This window comes from Psammomys obesus, unplaced genomic scaffold (genome assembly GCF_907164565.1).
Source record: "Psammomys obesus unplaced genomic scaffold, mPsaObe1.curated_primary_1811, whole genome shotgun sequence".
NCBI lineage: Eukaryota > Metazoa > Chordata > Mammalia > Rodentia > Muridae > Psammomys > Psammomys obesus.
The window spans coordinates 880,972-900,669 of NW_026596101.1; the positions used below are offsets into that span (position 1 = coordinate 880,972).

At 43.9% G+C, this 19,698-nt stretch overlaps 2 protein-coding genes across 5 annotated transcripts in view; one reads left to right on the top strand and one right to left on the bottom strand.

Moving 5' to 3' along the window:
- Positions 1 to 1,809: 1,809 nt before the first annotated feature.
- Positions 1,810 to 5,138, top strand: Fancd2os (FANCD2 opposite strand). The gene is made up of 2 exons (XM_055628632.1): positions 1,810 to 1,859; positions 4,458 to 5,138. Exons 1-2 carry the CDS (start codon positions 1,814 to 1,816, stop codon positions 5,000 to 5,002), a joined length of 591 nt encoding a protein of 196 aa, XP_055484607.1. The 5' UTR covers positions 1,810 to 1,813; the 3' UTR covers positions 5,003 to 5,138.
- Positions 5,139 to 6,286: 1,148 nt separating this feature from the next.
- Positions 6,287 to 19,698, bottom strand: part of Fancd2 (FA complementation group D2) — a 65,175-nt gene continuing 51,763 nt past the window's right edge. For 3 of the 4 annotated variants that reach the window (XM_055628541.1, XM_055628540.1, XM_055628538.1), the window contains 10 exons: positions 19,502 to 19,595; positions 17,299 to 17,421; positions 15,623 to 15,716; positions 15,059 to 15,130; positions 14,366 to 14,404; positions 13,170 to 13,244; positions 11,769 to 11,843; positions 10,570 to 10,716; positions 9,094 to 9,195; positions 6,287 to 6,648 (listed from right to left, as the gene is read on the bottom strand). In XM_055628541.1, the coding sequence (XP_055484516.1) occupies positions 6,577 to 6,648; positions 9,094 to 9,195; positions 10,570 to 10,716; positions 11,769 to 11,843; positions 13,170 to 13,244; positions 14,366 to 14,404; positions 15,059 to 15,130; positions 15,623 to 15,716; positions 17,299 to 17,421; positions 19,502 to 19,595 (893 nt within the window). In that variant the 3' untranslated portion in view covers positions 6,287 to 6,576. The remainder of the gene's footprint in view (positions 6,649 to 9,093; positions 9,196 to 10,569; positions 10,717 to 11,768; positions 11,844 to 13,169; positions 13,245 to 14,365; positions 14,405 to 15,058; positions 15,131 to 15,622; positions 15,717 to 17,298; positions 17,422 to 19,501; positions 19,596 to 19,698) is intronic. The other variant, XM_055628539.1, reaches the window with a different exon arrangement.

The window sequence follows — 19,698 nt, forward strand, 5'->3', positions numbered from 1 at the left end:
ATAATTTATTTTAAATTTTATTTTATATGCATTGGTGTTTCGCCTGCATGTGTCTGTGTGAGGGTGTTGGATCCCCTGAAATTGGAGTTACAGACACCAACATTTTGTTTGTTTGTTTTTCAAGACAGGGTCTCTCCACATAGCCCTGGCTGTCCTGGAACTTGCTCTGTAGACCAGGCTGGCCCCAAACTCACAGAGATAGATACGTCTGCCTCTGCCTCCCAAGTGCTGGGATTAAAGGTGTGTGCCGCTACTGATGGGCACCAACTTTTTTTCTATAGTAGGGGAAATGCAGGGCTAATTCTGTGTTTAAGAGCAGGTGGGCCAGGTGTGGTGGTGCATGCCTTTAACCAGCACATGGGAGGCAGAGGTCATTGGATCTCTGTGAGTTAGAAGATAGCCTAGTCTACAGAGGAAGTTCCAGAACAGCCAGGAGAGAAATCCTGTCTCAAAAACAGCCAAAACCAAAACCAAAAACAACAAAACAAAAACAAAGGAAAGAGCAGGTAAGTTGTTAGCTCTCTCTTCAGTCCTTCCTCCAGACACTTGCATGTTATGAGTGAAATAATTGGGGGTGGAGAGGGCAACTGCTTTCCACAGCTATGCACGCTAATGGATGTGCTGCTCAGAGCATTGGCTTTCACTGCGCTCAGACTGCTTCTCATTGCACCTGAGACAGAAGCATCTTGAGGTTTAACTGAAGACAGAAGGAAGTATGGGGCTGGAGAGATGGCTTAGCAATTGAGAGTACTTGATGCTCTTGTGGAGGACCTGGTTGATGGCTCTTTTCTTGCCCCAAGGTCTCCTGCACAAACATAAACCTGCATTGCACATAAACCCACACAGGCAAACATAAACTTAATAATATTTTGAAGTTAAAGAAGACAGTTGGGCTGTGGAGACAGCTCAGTGGTTAAGAGCACTGGCTGCTCTTGCAGAGGACCTGAGTTCAATTCCCAGCATCCACATGGTACCTCACAACCATCTATAACTCCAGTTCTTCTTACTTCCATGGTCATGTGACACTCAAACATATACACAGGCAAAACATTTGTACATATAAAATAAAATAAAGAAGACAAATTTTCAGTCGGAAAGTTAAAGATGTATTTTTTCTTTTTGTTTTTTTGTTTGTTTGAGACAGGGTTTCTCTGTGTAGCCTTGGCTATCCTGGACTTGCTTTGTAGACCAGGCTGGCCTTGAACTCATAGTAATCCACCTGCCTCTGCCTCCCCAAGTGCTAGGATCAAAGGCATGAAACTATTTTTTTTTTCTTTTCTTACCAGGTGAACACTTGTTTGTTTGGTTATTATTTCTAGATAGAGTTTCTCTGTGTGGCCTTGGCTATCCTGGACTCGCTTTGTAGACTAGGCTGGCCTCGAACCCACAGAAATCCACTTGCCTCTGCCTCCCCGACTGCTGGACTTACAGGTGTGCACCACCACACCCGGCTCAGGTGAGCATTTATAATTCTGTTTCCTTACATTGGAGTCCTTCCGGTACAGAATAACACTTCTCTGAACATTGGCACACAGGGTGAGCCAGGGTATGATGAGGAAAGGTTAGCTTTTAACACTAACTTGCAACTTCCACACTTGACCGCAGCCTTTGACACGGGGTGGGGGTTGTCTTCTGTGCCTGTCAAACGCACACAGGTGTGATGAAGGGTTGGGTTAGGAACTTGAAGGGGTGGTGCTGGTGCTGTCCCGCGTCGGAGGCCTCCAAAAAGAGCCCCGCCCCGCCCGCCCCGCCCGCCCCGCCCCCACAGTCCTGAGTCACAAAGGCGGTTGCCAAGCGCCCGGGTAGAGAAAAGATGCGGCAGCTACTCTGGATCCTGCAGTCCGCGTGGAGTTCAGTAGGTGAGCTCCGGCCGGATGGTGATGGTTGGTCCGGGGCCGGGCTCCCACCGCTGTCCCGGCCTCGGCCAGAGTCGTGTGGCTCCCGCCCCGGGGGAGGGACTTCAAGGGAGACAGGCCTGTTCTCCAAGCACTCCAGCCGCTCGCGATCTTTTCACAGTTCACGAGGATTTCAGCTGTACTTTGGCGCTGCCTTCCCCTTTCCCAGGTGGGGAAATCGAGAATCGGTGTTCCTTAGAAGGAAGGCGCCAATAAAATGACAGGGAAAACAGATGTTCCCTACAGCAGCTTGCACAGAGTCTCCAGGTGCACTCCTCACCCCTGGAATAGATTAAAGCTACTCCCTTGATGCTGGGGACTGGGGCAGGACCATTTTTATTTAAACCTTGTGAGAAGGAGTGGAAAGACCTGGAGTCCAAAGCCCTCCCATCTCTATTGGTTTAGGTTGGACATTGGATTTTTTTTTTTTTCCTTTTGCTGTATTTTTTTTTAGGAGACTATAAATGGATTTTTAAAAAGTTTAGAGGCATTGATACCTTCCATCAACCTTGCCATGGCGGTGTACTACCTGGAATTTTTTTTTTTTTCCAGACAAGGTCTTACTCTATGCAATTCAGGCTGTTATTGAACTCATAGCAATCCTCCTGCTTCAGCCTCTCAAGTGCTGAAATGACAAGCATCGGCTTTGTGCTCTTAAATCCAAAATATGTAGTACGGGATGCCTCCTAAGCAGTTTGGAATAGGCCCTTCCGTGTCTGTTTCTCTTCCTAAGGCAGCCCAGAAATAGGAAACTTAGCAACTTGCAAAGTGACTGCACAGGCTGAGAAACCTTGTCAATTGGAGGAAATCAGCAAATTAACTTCGTCCTAATCACTGTCAAAGGGCACTCCCATTTTGAAATTTTCCCAGTTTTTGTCTGTTTGGTTTTAAATGAACCTCAGTGGGGAGGTGTCAGCCTTTTGGTTATGGCAACTTCTGGCAGGATGTGTGGCTGTGGTCTTGAGGTAGAAAGGGTGGGGGGAGGACAAAGACTTAGACTTGGCTGAAAACATGGGGTCCCAGTGGTGCAATGGGCCAGTGCATGGGACTTATACAGAAATGGGACCTGTAATGCCCCTTCACATAAGAGGAAGGTGCTAAAAAATGTTAGCTTCTGAATTCAGGAGACACTGTCTATTTGGAAGTAGAATGACGGGAAATCAAAATTCTACTTGGATAATTTTTGGTTTAATATATTTTAATAGCACTTAAGGAAAATTCAAGGTATTATCCAATGGGTATCTTACATGTGAAAAAAATATATCTGTATGTGGGAGGGGTGAACAAATTTTAAAGAACGTACCTCTCTTCCAAGGTGCTGTGTAAGTTTCCTAGTCCTCTAGCATTCTCTTCTATCAGAATGCTTTTAGGACCAAGAAACTATCGCAATCATATTTTTGTTTAGGAGTTGGGTTTTCTGTCATTAAATTTTTGTTTTGTTTTTTAAGGACAGGGTTTCCTTATGTAGCCCTGGCTGTGCTAGAACTCACTATGTAGACCAGGCTGTCCTTGAATTTAGAGATCACCTACCTCTGACTTTCCAAGTGCTGGGATTTTTTTTTTTCAAAGACATTATATATAGTCTATCGGTATGTTCAGGCACTGATGGAATATAGAAAATTCCGTTGTTGGGTTCCCCGGAGCTGTAGTTACAGGCAGCTCTAAGATGCCCCACATTGGAACTGGGAACCAAACTCAGATCCTCTAAAATAGTAGCAAGGAGTCTTAACTGTTGAGTCCTTTTCTCGGGGAGGGGATGGGAAGAGGGTTGGGTCTCTATGTAGTGCTGGCTGGCTTGGAACTCACTATGGAAAACAGTGGTACTTCCAACTTGTAATGATTCTCCTACCTCTACCTTCCAAGTTTTAAGAACATAGTAGGCATAAGCCATCAAGCCAGGTACTTCCCCTCCACCCCCCACCCCTTGAATGTCTCCATAAGCAATAGTGAAAAGTGGAGGTTGTTTAAAAGTCATGCTGTAGTCTACAAACTGTAAGGTGCAACGGAATCTTTGGAGGATTTGTATATGTGCAAACTTCTGGCTCCCGTTCCACATCTCTAATTCAGTAGGCCTGCGATGGGGCCCCAAAAGCTTGCATTTCTATCAGATCCCTAATGTTAAAATTGCTAGTTCAGGGGTTATACTTTGAGAGCTCTGACAAAGTCCCAGTTACAAATGCTCGTAAGATACGGGCTGAATTCTCATCAAATAATGTCTCCTCATGAAGTCTGGCCACTTTTGCCGGGCCCCCACCCCTCCTCACCGAGACATTGATTGAGATACTCCACTTCAGACAAATTCGTATCATTTGTAGAATGGGTTAACTTTCTTACAGAGGCTTGGAAAAGGTTTAATGAAGTTTTAGTATGCACAGCAGTTGCCACATTCAGTGTTTGTTGCCCTTTATAGACCCACTGACCCCTGCCATGTGCTGGCATCTGTTCGGTGGGAACGACTACGTTTAAGTCAGGGATGGGACGGTTGTGAGTGTGCACAGACATGCCCTTCCCCTCCCCCCTAAGCACAGCAGGGAAATTCCATGTCTGATTCCTTTCCTTTAGGACTGTCAATGGCAGGCTACCAGCTCTGGTCACCATGGACCCCACTGGATGAAAGCTTCCAATGGCTGCGGCACACAACACCTACCCCTTCCTCCAAACACCCTTTTAGGGCCTCTCCTTGTTTCCCCCACACTCCTTCTGACCTTGAAGTGCAGTTGTGCTTTCAAGAAGTCACACTTGTCCTAGACAGCCCACTTGTGGAATCTGGAGAGAGCCCCAAGTTGCCTTGTCACACATCAGAGCTCCGAGCCACGAATAACAAGAAAGGAGTGGTGAGGAAGCCCCAGCCCGTCCGCCTCAGTGGAGTGGATTCTGTCTTTGGTAGGGTCATCACAGCCCAGCCACCCAAGTGGACTGGAACCTTCAGAGTTTCAGACAAATCAGCCTTCTGCAAAATTATCAGCAGGGAGCACCAGTGGCCCACTGGACTCAAGGAGCCTCAGATTCAGATGACAGTGACTATGTGCAAACAGATGCTACGCTCCATCCTCCTGCTGTATGCGACCTACAAGAAGTGCACCTTTGCCTTGCAGCACTCCAAGTAAAGGGTCCCCGTCTGAGCCCTGAGCTCCACACCATGCTCAATGGTATGTACCCAAAGCTTACATAGACCTGTCTACATAAATGAAACTGTGACATCATGCCAAATATTTTTCCTTTCGGTCATGCTGTGACAATTCTGGAGTTTCCCCTTCTCCCCTCTTTTCAGAAATAGGACCGATGACACTGAGCAAGGAAGAACATTTCCACTCTAAAGCTGAATGACCATTCAAAAGTTAGCCTAATATTGACGTGCACATGTGATAATGATGAACTTATCATATAAGTAAGTCAGCCTAATGTGAACACGCTCAAATGCCATAGACAATGATGAGCTGGCAAAGAAAAGGGATGCCAAGAAAAGACATGTATGGATTTCTGGGGACCAGAGGATGAAGGGGTCAAAAATGTACATGGGTTAAGGGTTAATTTAAAAATTGCATTCCCTCCTCAAACAAATGTGAATCACTAGAAAAAAAAAAGTAACTTTAATACCTGTATAGGCAAAAATATTAGCAAGTATTAAATAGTCTTAGTGACATGGCAAGGAAGAGCCTGACAGCAGTTTTGAGACCGGGCTTTCTGGCAGAAGACAGGATCCCTGACTTTAGTTCCTGATGTTCTATTTCTAATAAACTATAATTATTTTGTATGATTCTTAAAAAATAGATCCTAGGCATAATTCAGAGTAATGTGGAAATAAATACTGTATTTACATACAAAGCCAGCAGATGTCTGATGATGTCTTTTCTTCCTTTGTTTCATACTAATAAATTTTAGAAGGGAGCTGGTGAGATGGGTAAGCAGGTAAAGGGTGTGGAGTTTGATCCTGGAAACCTGTATGGTGGAAGGAGAGAACCTACTCTGACCTCCACACGTGCACCGCAGCATGTACGTGCCCACACACATATTTATAAAAAGAAATGTTTAAAAATTCAAAGGAAGTGTTCAAGACCCTCCTGGTCAGCATACCTAATACCACAATAGCCAGGACTACATAAAGAGGCCCTCAAAACAAACCAAAATCCAATTAAAAGATAGTTAAAATGTTCTTTTTTGACTTTTTGATCATTGATAAAGTCAAGTCATTCCTCCAGGAAGTTGATAATTTGAGAGACACATTTAGGCCACTGGCATGACTGCAAAAACAACAACTCAATCTTAATTTGAATAATAAGCCTTGAATAATAAGACACATCTAAAATGAGGAATAAGGTGGCTGAGGCAAAACTCAGAAAAGGATTTATTTACAAAGCTATAATAAGCCTAAATTTAAAAATAAAGTGCTTCCAAAACTAGCCTGCAAGGCCCAGAAAGAGCATTTACTCTGCAGCGCAAGACAACTACGTTTATCCAAACCACCGACAGATGCTACATTCAACTCCTCAGCCAGGGACCTGGTTGTTGGTAGCCAATCTGTGGAATCCACTGATTGGTTAATTAAATAAAAAAAACCCTCTTGAAGGGTCAACAGGATGCTTCTAGTTAGAAAGGTAGAGACCAGACTTCCAACCCCAAAGAGAAAATGGTAAGAGGCTGACAGAGGTGAGGAAGGGACAGCGTGTCCCTGGGCTGGGGTCTAATCCGAACTGTCATCACTTTCATCACTGTCTTGGTCCTTTTGTCCATCACTTGCTTCTTCATCTCCATCCTATGGGACAAAAAAGAAAAGCACTTTAGGCCAATTCTTGCACCACAACCCTCACAAATGTACACTATACCATTTTCATTCTTAAAGGCAACAAAGAGTTTAAAATATTTGTGAGCTAAAGCAGCTCTCCTGTTTTCATTTTGAGACAGTATCTGATGTTGCTCAAGTTCTCTCAAGCTCATTATGTTGCCAAGAATGACCTTGAGTTTGTGAGCTTCCTCCACCCCCCAACTATTGGGATTGCAGGAGCGTTCTGCCATGGTTATCCCACTTTGTCTTCATCTTTTGAGATGGGGGTGTCTCTATGTAGCCCTTGCCTGGCCTCAAACTTAGGAGATCCACCTGCCTCTGCCTCCACGTGCTGGGACTAAAGGCATGTGCCACCATACTTTGCTTCCCCATAATTCTTGTCATGAACTATAAGCCAAGACTATAAAGAAAGGTTTCATTTTGATTTGTTGAGGCAAGGTCTCACTGTGTAACCCTATCTGGCTCAGAACTTGCTACACAGACCAGGCTGGCCTTGAACCCACAGACAACCATCTGCCTCTGCCTCCCTAGTGCTGTGAGTAAAGATGTGAGCCACCACATTCAGTCCAAGAGATCATTATTTACAACTGAATCAAATCTGTGTGATCTTTTAAAAAGTCAAAGCTCTCCAGCTGTTCTTTAAGCATAAGACACAGAAGCAAAGTCATATGTTTTTTTTCAAAGTCACATTATTAATTCAATATAGAGCAAGGCCTAATATGGTGGGGCAACTCTGCAATCCCAAGATTCAGGAGGTAAGGTAGGGGGATTGTGAGTCCAAGGTCAGCCTGGGCTACATAGCAAGATTCTGCATACACAAACAAAAGGAATGAATAAACCAGCAACCAGGGTATGTGTTGTGTGTGCGAAGCAACGGTTATTACAAGTACTGGCAAATAGCAACAGGAGTCCAGCAGGAAACTGGTTTGCTCCTCTACTAAGACACATCTATGTAGTAGAGGTATAGCATACTTCTCCCTCATATTCCTTGTGAGAATAAGCAGAAGAGGTTTATTATAGGACTAAAATAGAGCCATACAAACAGACTTCATATGTGCACAGCTTCTACCTGAACTACCTGCTATCCAGAATTCAAACGAACTGAGCAAAACTTTCTTTTTTTTGGGGGGGGGGTGGCAGGGGAAGGGTTTTCAAGACAGGGTTTTTCTGTGTAGCCTTGGCTGTCCTGGAACTGACTCTGTAGACCAGGCTGGCCTCAAACTCACAGAGATCCTTCTGTCTCTGCCTCCCAAGTTCTAGGATTAAAGGTGAGTGCCACCATTGCCTGGTGAACTGAGCAAAACTTGATGCACACATTTTTATTTAGCTTACTTTAAATTCACAAAAGCATCTGTCCATAGAAAAGAATGGGGACCTGTACTATTTTCTCTATCTTGGTAGTTTGACTCTAGGCTTCTGCTTTTTAAAAAAAATTTATAATTTATTCACTTTGTATCCCAGCTGTAGCCCCTCCTTAATTCCCTCCCAATCTCACCCTCGCTCCCTCTCCTCCCATGCCTCTCCCCAAGTCCACTGATAGGGGAGGTCCTTTTCCCCTTCCATCTGACGCTAGTCTATCAGGTCTCATCAGGACTGGTTGCGTTGTCTCCCTCTGTAGGCTTCTGCTTTTATGTTTCTATTTTGTATGTTAAAACAAGTTGAGCAACTGTAGAGATAGATCAGTGTTATTAAGAGCACTAGCTGTTCTTCCAGACGACCCAAGTTCAACACCTAGCATTCAAATGGTGGCTCACAAGTTTAACTCCTAGGGGGTTACACAGTCCTAGGGGGTTAAACACTCCCTTCTGGAAGCCACAGGTACTGCGTGCTCATGGTGCACAGAAAAACATGCACAAGAAATACTCATACACATTAAAATTAAAAAAATAAAAAAAGCAGAAATGGCCAGGCATGGTGATTCAAGCCTTTAATCTCTGCACTTGGGAGGCAGAGGCAGGCAGATCTCTGTGAATTCAAAGCTAGCCTGATCTACATAGGAAGTTCCAGGCCAGCAAGGACTGGCAAACAAACAAAAGTTAAAATGGTTTAACTCATTTTAACATAGAACACACTGGTCTCTTCTGCCTTCTAGAACACCTTTACATACAAGATCATGTATGTATGTACAGGGGGCTATGTAATGGAAGAAAAAAAATCTCCACTTTGTTTTTGGTACAGAGGAGTGAATGCACAAACTTTCCCCTTATGTTGCAAACAAATTTTCAATACACCTTGAGACGATGTACTTGAAATTTATGGAACCCAAAGCATTTATAAAGCTTTTCTTTATAGGGAATAAAGTTGGACACAGAAGTATTTAACAATAGATATATACAGAGAAAAACCTGTACTTTCTGCTAACAAAGAGTACTTAATAAAATGATCCACCAGTGCCAGACCAGCCTGCGCAGATACCTCTGTTGCTCTGTTCCTGGAGACGTGGGATGCCGTGCCATCCTCACTGTCCTCTGCAGTGCTCTCTGGGGAAGAGGGATTCTGGGAAATAATCTCTTCACCCTAAATGTAGAAGAAGCAAAACAAATGGTGGGTTAAAATAAACACATTTATGGCTAAGGAGAAGTCTGAGTTTCTAGGTAGTAGAGAAGAAATATTCTAGCCCTTCAAAACATATCAACCTCTGATCTACCATTCAGGGAAGTGCTGTTCAATTGTAGGTATCTGAGATGCCTACAGAAGTGATAACTCTATATAAGGTTCATTTTTGCATTCATGTGTTACACTAGATTTTACACTAGATGTTGTGTTGGTGACTCTCAGTTAATGCTAGTGTAAAATCTAAAATTGTCCCAAAGGCTGAAGTTGTAATCAGAACTTAGAAGAGAATCAAAGTTCGTGGTTAGTGTGGGCTACATAATGAGACCCTGTTGCCAAAAAAATATTTCTCAATACCTCAAGGCTTATAAGTACCACAGACCAACCACAAATAGCCAAGCAGAGTCTGAGGAATTGTCGAGACTCAAACCCTGACTCCACTAACTCACTGCTAAATGGTCTGTGAAAGTTACTATCCTGAGCTTCAGTTTTCTCCAAGAAAACAATAGAATTGACTTCATAAGTGTGATGTGAAGAAAGAAAATCACTGTTATATTCTTTTCATATATACCATTATAAAACTCAGCTGGTGGGGCTGGGGAAATAGCTTGGCAGTTAAGAGTGTTTACTGTTATTCATGGGACCCAGGTTTAGTTCTCAGTACCTCCCAACTGCCTATAACTCCAGTTCTAGAGAACCCAACACTTTCTTCTTTAGATCCTGCATACATGTGAAACACATGTATGGTAACGTGGGATGTATACACATACATGCACATTTTAAAAAGTCAATTAGTGCTTTGCCTGTGGGTGTGTCTGTGTACCACACGCATGCAGGCCATGGAAGCCAGTAGCAGGGACCGGATCTGCTGAACTGGGGTTACTTTTGTAAGCCGCCATGTTTAAGTGCTGGGAATCGAACCTGAGCGCTCTGAAAGAGTAGGCAGTGCTCTAACTGTTGATCTGTCTCTCCAATCTTATAATCTCAATCAACCACAGGCACGGTAACAGTAGTCTTTTTCCCACTAATGGGGACTGCACCTAGTTCCTTACACATTATTTTGATAAGTACTCTACCCCTGAGCAGTATCTCTAGCCCGCTACTTATTTTCAGTTTTGTGACAGCTTTGCTAAACTTCCCAGGCTGGGCAAACCTTGAACTTGTGACCCTGCTGCATCAGCCTCCCAACTAGTTGAGATTACAAGCCTGTGCCAGCAGGCCTACCTAAAGGCAGTCATATTGGGAGAACAGCGCTCAGGCAACCTCTCTTATGTTTTGTCTGGTGCTTTTACAAAAAATGGGACTAGGAGCTCAGAACGGTCTAAACTTCGGGCTTACCTGTAAGTCTCGGTTTTTGAGAGTGCCCAACCAGAACGCTTCTCTACAGTTGTTGAGGACAAGCATGGCTTTGACTCTGCACACTAACAACTCCAGGGACTTTTTGAGTAAAGGCACATGTTTGGTGAGTCTTGTGTCCTGGTGGATCTGAAGAGAAATAAACCATCCCAGTTTATCATCATGTTTCACATTTCTTGAACAGAAAGTTTTGAATATGGCCCAGAGGCATGTTCCATCAAAAAGGAACAGTTTGAGGGGTACTCTGAAAAAAAGTCAGATAAACTTGACACCACCAACACCTCTAGGTGCCTCTTATACGCTCTGTTGACTAATCAGCAGAAAAAGCCCCCAGGGGTTAGAGATGTCTTTAAATAAATACTTAACTATTCTCACAAGACACAATCAAGACCTATAGCTGAAAAGCTCTAACATGACTGGCTAGGAATTCTCCCAGGCTCGTGCAGTTACCGCACACCACAGTTTTGTGTTGGGCAGTTTTATGTCAAGTTGACACAGCTAAAGGAGGGCGCCTCAACTGAGAAAATGCCTCTACAAGACTGGCTGTAGGTCAGCCTGTAGGGCTGGTAGTGTTGGGTTCTATAAGAAAGCAAACTGAGCAAGATATGAGTAAGCCAGTAAGCAGCACTCCCCCAAGGCCTCTGCATCAGCTCCTGCCTCCACATTCCTACCCGGTTTCAGTTCCTGCCTTGGCTTCCCTCAAAGGCTATGGAAGCTAAATAAACTCTTTTGGTTTGGGTCATGGCATTTCATCACAGCAATAGAAACCCTAACCCTAGTACACTTTGTAACAGTAACTCATCTAGGAATGCTCTATACTCTCTTCCCCTGAGAAGTGGACTCTGGTTTGTTCTGAGACAGTGCTTGCTATGCAGTCTAGGCCAGCCAGCCTCTAAGTGCTGGAGTTATACATGTGAACAACTACATTTGGATCCCCAGAAACACTTCAAGAGGAAACATAGCTATAAAATTTGAGTTCAAATACAAAACTTCCCTTTTGATCACTGTCAGTCACATCCAGCAACAAAGGATTTGCTTGCTCTAAATAAACTGCCTTTAGCCACAGAGTTGAAAGCTAGGTCTGGTGCCCATGCCTATAATCTCAGCAGGGAGCCTCAGCATAATGAGTTTCAGGCCATGGCTGGCTTATGCTTCATAATTGAGACCTGTTCCTCTCTTACCTTGGAATGCCCACAAAGGTGATGAAGTAGCCTTGTGTTCAGTTGAAGGGTTTCCAGCAAGCTCAGAATATCTCCCTAAAAATGAGAGGATTCATAAATGTCCTGGTGTAACGTACTGATATTTCAGGTGCAAGATGTTCTTGCATCAAGGGTTCCAGGGAGGGTAAACTGTCGGTTCCAGCCTGTGTTAATGATCATCTGAGTTTTCTCTCAGACGGTACTGAGCCACTTAGCCACTGAGTCCCAGCCTCAACTCTGTCTGTAGTATCTATCAGTCCGTTAGCTATTAAGAGCTAGTTTGGTTTTATTTGTTCGTTGGTTGGTTGGTTGGTTTTTTTGAGACGGTTTCTCTGTGTAGCTCAGGTTGTCCTGGATCTCTCTCTGTAGACCAAACTGGCATCAAACTCAGAAATTTGCCTGCTTCTGCCTACAGAGTGCTGGAATTAAAGGTGTAAAGGTATGTGCCACCACCATTGCCACCTGGGCAGAGTTAGTTGTTTGTTTGTTTTAAGATTTATTTTAAGCACATGCATGTATTTTGCCCAACTTGGGTCTTCTGGAAGAGTAATACATACCTTTAAGCACTGAGTTATCTTTCCAGCCCCTAGCTTGGTTTTTGTTTGTTTTGTTGTTGTTACTGTTTTTGAGACAGGGTCTAGTGCACCCCAGAATAGCCTCAAACTTTCTACGTAGCTGAAGATGACCTTGAACTTCTAATCCTCTACTTTCCCAGTACTTAGGTGACAGGCATACATTAGACTGCAGTTTTAAGTAGGGAACCCTGTCTCATTCCCCATCTGTAAATTAGGATAAGATTCCATCTCTTCTCTTCATAGCTATGAAGGGTAACTAAATATTGTCAGTGGTTTGTAAAGTTCGCCTTTCTATGTATGTGTAAGAAATCAAGTTTCAGAGGGGCTTCAGTGGGAAAGAAAAGGGATAAGAAGGCAATGGGTGTCTGTGTGTATGATCAAATTACATTTTACACACAAACACATATGGTGGTTTTAAATAAATTTACAAACACACAAAAAAAATCTTTTTATTCTCACTATGCCAGCTCCGAATATCGCCTGGCTCTAAAAGTCTATCAAGCCTGTTTTACAGCATGAGTGGCTTCTAAAGCATTTGCAGAGACACTGCTTCAGGACAGCCTGCTGTGCAGCAGCACGATGACGAACAAGTTAAAGGAAACAAGCCCAAAGATTGAGGAGAAGTGTAGGGGTGGTTCTGAACAGTGATTTGAGAGGCTCAGCCTATCTGGACATTTCTGGCCACAGCTGGCATGGTGTCACTCAGAATTATTGTACAGAACATAGGCAACAAACTGCTGTACCCCCAACCCCAGCTCAGAAATACCCATAGACAGCCCTGGCAACTGGTTCTGCCCTCAGCTCTTACCCGATGTTTTCTAAAGCTGAAGTCGAGGAGCGGCATACACTGCTTCAGAAATGCTTCCACAAAGTGACGTCCATACTGAAGGGAGAGACAGGGTGTGAGCTCTGACTGAGGACTTTCAGTTGAAAAGCCCTCAGGTGAGGTAACACAGGCTACCTATCCCAAGGGTTTTATATCATCACTGTGTACATTCAAATAAATTGGAAGTGGTGCAAAAAGTTAATTTGGAGGATGTAATTAAAGTTCAAAAGTAAACAGGCCTGCTATATAAATAAGCTCCAGCATTAGATAGACTCACGAACCCAGACACAGACAATGGCCAGAGCCCTTGTTCAGTGTGGAAAACACGGAGCGGCAGCTGCACTCCAGCCCCTGAAGGATGAGTCATTCTCAAAGTAGAAATTTTGAGAGGACCAAGGGAACACATTTCCAGTTAAATTATTCCTACAATCTGCTCATCTCCTACAATGTGGGTAGAGTGAAGAGCAAAGGCCACAAGGTACCAAGCAAACCCCACAAGTGTGTGGGGTTACCACACACTTGGGAGAAGACACCAAGAGGAGAGAAGAAGCATTCTCCTCATAAAGTTCTGTTTGGGTTTATCATTAACTCTCCTAGGGCCAGACAGGGAAATCCATAGGAGAAGGGAAGGGTTATGCAAATGTCAGAATATCAATTTGACATTCACAAACCACCCCAAGGAATTTTTCATTTGTCTTGTGTTGCAAAGGACCGACCAACCTCCTGCAGAGCTTGGATCTGCTGCAAAAGACAAGGATGAGCACTTCTCTTTCCTCTTTGTCTGTGGCAAGGTCACACTATGCAGCCCTGGCTGACCTAGAGCTCCATGTGTAGACCAGGCTGGCCTCAAACTCACAGGGATCCACTTGCTTCTGCCCCTCAAGTGCTAGGGTTAAGGGTGTGTATCACCATGCCCACCACAAACACTGTTCTTAGACTCAATTGCTCTGTAGACATTCAACCTAGCTCTAACACCCTGACCAAAAATTCTCCAACTCATGAGAAAATTGCCTTGAACTACTACAGAAAATGTTAGCCATTGTCTTCCTTCAACTACCACCTATTAGCACAGACTCTGGCATATTAACGAGGAAAAAAGCAATTCTATTTAGCCGAGGCCCCTCTGAAATGACCCACAGGAAGAAAACACATTAAACAAAGCCTAGGAAATCTCTTACCTTTAAACACGCGTGCAGAACAGGATAACTGTCGAATACCTGGACAGGAGAAAAACAAGAAACCAAACCTGAGGTCAGCCTCTTTCCCACTGCACACAGCATAGCTCTGAGTGATACAGGAAATTCTAAAATGCAGAAGGCATGTTGACAGTGTAATAGAATAAAGAATAAAAAAACAGAATAAAGAAACTCTTGTAACTTAAGGCCAGGAAAAGCAAAAAAGAAGCAAAGGGGATCAAGAAATTGCTTCAAACTAGGGCTGCTGAGAAGACAGCATTATTAGCGGGCTGACACTTTGATCTGAATCCGTAAGAAAGAATTGATGAGATGGAGAGGAGAGGGGCTGACTTTTAAAGTTGACAGAGCAGCCTGAGCATGGTCCAACAGTAGAGAAAATGGCGCTAAAGGGCGGTAAAGGCAATCAGGGTTGAAGTGTACGCAGATCAAAGGATCCAAGGCAAGATGTGAGAAATGGGGCAATGACGGGTCGTGAATACTGTGCAGGCGGCTGGCAAAAAGAACAGGCGGAAAAACCCAGAGTAGCCAGAAGGGGCTACCCAGCATGAATAGGAGGTCATGAAGGGAGGAAACAGCGCCTGAGGAAGGGGGAGGAGAACAGCAAGCGGGCGAATTCTGGAAACCAGAACCCTAGTGTCTAGGCTGGCAAGTGAGGCGGGTCAGGGGTCCCCATACTTTCATCAGATTGATAAGGATACTGAAGTCCCGAACAGCCATGTTCCAATAGAGAAGCTTCTCTTCGTGAACCTGGGGACAGCCAAACACAGGCCTCTGAGTTACAGCCCAATGCTTCTATTGCCCTCCCCTAACAGCTTGTCAATTATCCCTTCTGAGGAGGTGGCAACCGGTGTTCTCATCAGCAGGTTCAAACACACTGTGATAACATGAGAGCACCTCACAGAAAATCAGTCACTTCCAAGTAGATAGAAACCTGTGCTGCCCATCACATCTCTGTGGCCCCTGTCTACCTCAGCTCAGCCTGGGAGGTTACCAAGATCCAGATCATCTCAGTCAGGCTTGGTGTTCTTCAAGCCAGGTGGGAAGTGGCAAATTGGGCAGAAAAAAGGGGAAACAGCTCAATTCCCACCTCCAACTAGAGGGAAAAGAAGCTTTTGAAAAAACGCCTAGATCTTGGTAACTGAAAGAAAATAGCTTAGGAGAAACTCTGTACCCAAGAGATAATCAACAATGCCCACATAATCAAAGCCCACTGATTTTTGAGAGGAATGCATGGAGCACCTGCTGTGAATCTGCTGCTGTTCCAGCCTGAAGACCTTTCACTGTCTTCTCCAGTTCAGCCATCATCACACGGAAGAAAATGACAAAGGTGTGCCTATAAGGGGGGGAAGGCATGAATACCCACATGATACACTGCTTATAAAAAGCTTCTAGGAAGTTCCCTGTAAGAAGAAGCCAGGATACCAACAGTCATTTACACTTCTCTCTCTGAATGTTTTAACTAAGGTCTACTGAAAGAGGTGACTGGAAAGAATTAAAGAACGAGCCCAGGGGCTGCGATGTAGCTCAGAAGATCATAGTTCGTGCCTAGCATGCACTGTGTTCAGCATTCGCGAGGTGGGCATTGCTCAGTGCATATGTGCAACATTAGCACTAAGGAGGAAGAGGGGTTAAGAGAATTGGAAGTTTAAGGTCATCCTTAACTACAAAGGGAGTGGGGGTAGCCCAGACTGGATGAGACCCTACTGAGAGAGTGCGCCTATGGAAACCCAAGCCAAAGCAAGTGGAATGTGAGACGTGGAGTTTGCTTGGAACCGCGGTACCGTGATGCAGGAAGCAGCAGTGATACAGTTCAGGAAGCCAAATTTAAGTCGTGGTTCTGTGCTCCCTTCACTGATTGCAAACAGAGAAACTCTATTTTCTTTTTAAAGATTATTTATTATGTATACAATGTTCTGCTTGCATGTACACCTGAACACCAGAAAAGGGCACCAGATCTCATTATAGATGGTTGTGAGCCACCATGTGGTTGCTGGGAATTGAACTCAGTGCCCCTGGAAGAGCAGCCAGTGCTCTTAACCTCTGAACCATCTCTCTTGCCCCTGTGAAATTCTTTCAATCATCATTTTCCTCAATAGTAAAACAGTGGTAATGATACCTTTACCCCACAGGAATTAAGATCAAACGAGATGAAGATGTCAGAGTGTTTGATAAACTGGACTGATTATACAAGTAACCATAATTATTGATACTTAAAGACTTAAAACCATCAAGACAATCATTAGGTATAACAATTAATTGTTTTTCAAGATGGTTAAAGTATTACAAAGATGGTCTTCAGTTAGTCTTATTTTTATCAATTTTGGTGTGTTGGAAATTTGACCTCAGCCTTGCATATGCTAAGTATGCAAATAGTAGTTCCTTAGACTGTAAGGAGTGACACTACATTCCTCTCTGAGATCTTTTTACACACCTGGTAACATGGTTTGAATCTGAAATTCCCACACAGGCTGAGGACCTGAGCATGGCTGATGGCTAGTTTATAGTGCTGTTTTGAAGGATGTAGAACCTTTGGGAAGAAGGCGTGGCTAGCAGAGTGAGTAACAAGTATTGAAGTTACCCCTTCTTCTGGTTCTGGCCTGTTTACTCGAGTTCTGGCCTGCTCTGAGTCATGTGACCAAACCTGTAGCCTCAAACTCTTGCCACTGATGACAAAGGAGCTCCTGACACCATACTTAACTGTTACAATGGCTTGAAACTGTGACCTAAATAAGTCCTTCCCTCCTCAGACTGTTCTGTCAGATAGTTTATCAGAGTGGTAAGATAAATAACTAACACACCCAAACTGAGAGCATTTTAGAAAGAATACACAACAAGACTTAAACTGCCAGAGGGATGGGTGAGTTTACCCTGCACATCATAATTACAGGGAGGACAAGGAGCAGGAACTCCCTTACCTGGTCAATGTAGGGAATGTAGAGGAAGATGCATCTTTTGGAGCATTAACCAGTTCGGGGACACCAACACCAGCGATCTCTTCTATGGCCTTTAGAACGTTGTCTGTATGCTCCAGGTAGATGCTTTACAAAGGGCCAAAGAATAGAGACACACATTATAGAATCCCCAAATCCACCTTGCTTCCTGGCTGCCATGTGAGCAACTTTGCTTCCCCACAAGCCCCACCCCTGGGTCCTGCCTCTCCTCACCCTGACTCATACACAGCACATGTATGACCAGGAACCCAAACAAACCTCCCCTCTTTACAACTCATTTTCTCAGAAATCTTGTCAGTGGTGGAAAGCTAACTATACAGTAGCCACCTACAACTATGTTCAGTGTCTACAAGAACCTTATTGAAACTTCCTGAAGGAAAGAGCAAAAAAGCAACCAGGTAGAAAACCAGATCAGACGCCCAGTGGTCAATTTCAAACAAATACCCGACAAAGTTTCAAAAGTTCAAGAGGTGGAGTCAAGCCTGGTGGCACAGGCCTGTACTCCTAATTACTTGGGAGGTCAGAGACAGGAAGGTCACAAGTTCAAGGCCAGATTGGGATAACAGAAGGAGTTCAATGTGAGCCTTGGCAATGTGAGCCTTGGCAACTTAGTAATAAACCCATTTCAAAGTAAAAGGTTAAAAAAAAAGGACTGAGGTTGTTGCTTAGCGGTATCATACTTTCCAGCAAGGTTAAATCCCCAGTATCCCAGTTTCTTCCTACTCTCCCCCTCTTTCTCTCTCACACACAAGAAAGAACAAAAGAGAAAGAGAGAAAGAGAGAGAGAGAGAGAAAGAAAGAAAAAAGAAAGAAAGAAAAGAAAGAGAAAGAAAGAAAGAAAAGAAAAGAAAAGAAAAGAAAAGAAAGCAAGAAAGAGAAAGAAAAAAGACAGGAACTCAGACACAACCCTCTTAAGTATATTAGAACACAAGTACTAGTAATCATCACATCACCAATAATCTTTCCTTTTTTTAAAAGTTTTTAAATTTTATGTGCACTGGTGTTTTGCCTATGTGTTTGTATGTGTGTAGGTTCCAGATTTCCTGGAACCGGACTCACAGACAGTTACTCAGGACCTCTGGAAGAGGAGCCAGTGCTCTTAAGCACTGAGCCATCTCTCCAGCCCCAAAGCAGGGGTGGAGGGTGGTGTAGGGGGTGGCGTGGGGGGTGGGCGATGGGAAGAATCTTTCATGCGATGCTACCATGTGTTAAGTTTTCAAATAATTTCTGATCTTTTTTTTTTTTTTTTTGAGAAAGGGTCTCTTCATATAGCTCTGGCTGTACTGTGGCATTCACTGCTTTCTGTTTGTTTTTGTTTTTTGAGACAGGGTTTCTCTGTGTAGCCCTGGCTGTTCCAGAACTCACTCTGTAGACCAGGTTGGCCTCGAACTCAAGAGACCCACCTTCCTCTGCCTCCTGACTACTGGGATTAAAGGTAATTGCCACCACCTCCAGGCGTGACGTTCACTTTTAATAATAACAAAGATTTCAAATGCTTGTCAAGAACTAAGAGTAAATAAAGTTTCAATAAGAAACACAGTTGAGGGCTAGAGAGATGGTTCAGTAGTTAAGAGCACTGGCTGCTCTTCCATAAGACTTGGGTTCAATTCTCAGCACTTGGTGGCTCACAAATGTCTGATGCTCTAGTTCCAGGGGTTATGATACCCTCTTCTGAGGGCAGTGCTTACATATGGTACACAGACATGCAGGCAAAACACAAGAGTCAGATGGATGGCATACACCTGTACCTGTAAGTACTTAAGAGGTGTAGGCAGAACAAGTTCAAGGCTATCCTCAGCTACATGGTGAGTTCACCTCAATAAACCAAAATAATACTAATACAAACAAACAAATAAAAGAAATATTCTTAGACACCCTGGAAGAAATGGGTATGTCTTAGACATGATGAGCAGTAAGTATATTTGACTTACTCCTAGCAAGGGAGGCCACAACTACAGACTACTCTAACTGGATTTTCAGTAAGGAATTAGCAGCAGAAGGAAAGCATCTTAGGAGCCAAACTCCAAACTACACTCACTTTAAACCGCCATTTGCTCTGAAGTCCCCTAACAAAGGTCACAACTCAGTTTGTAACTACATGAGAGATCCCAACGACTGCAAAATGGAAAAATGCTATCTGGCTCCTGGGAAGAAAGTAAACCCTCACCAGAGCAAATCATGCAGGTGGTCATTAAAAGCGGTGTTCTTCACTTTTTCCCCATGAGGCCATGCTCGACAAAGCAGTTGTTTGGCCAGGGAGGCTGTTGGAAAACGAGACAAAAAGCATTTCATTCACAACTGACCTCTTCCTTTAAAAACTGCATTTAAAAACACAACTTTTAGCTGAGCGTAGTTGTTCACACC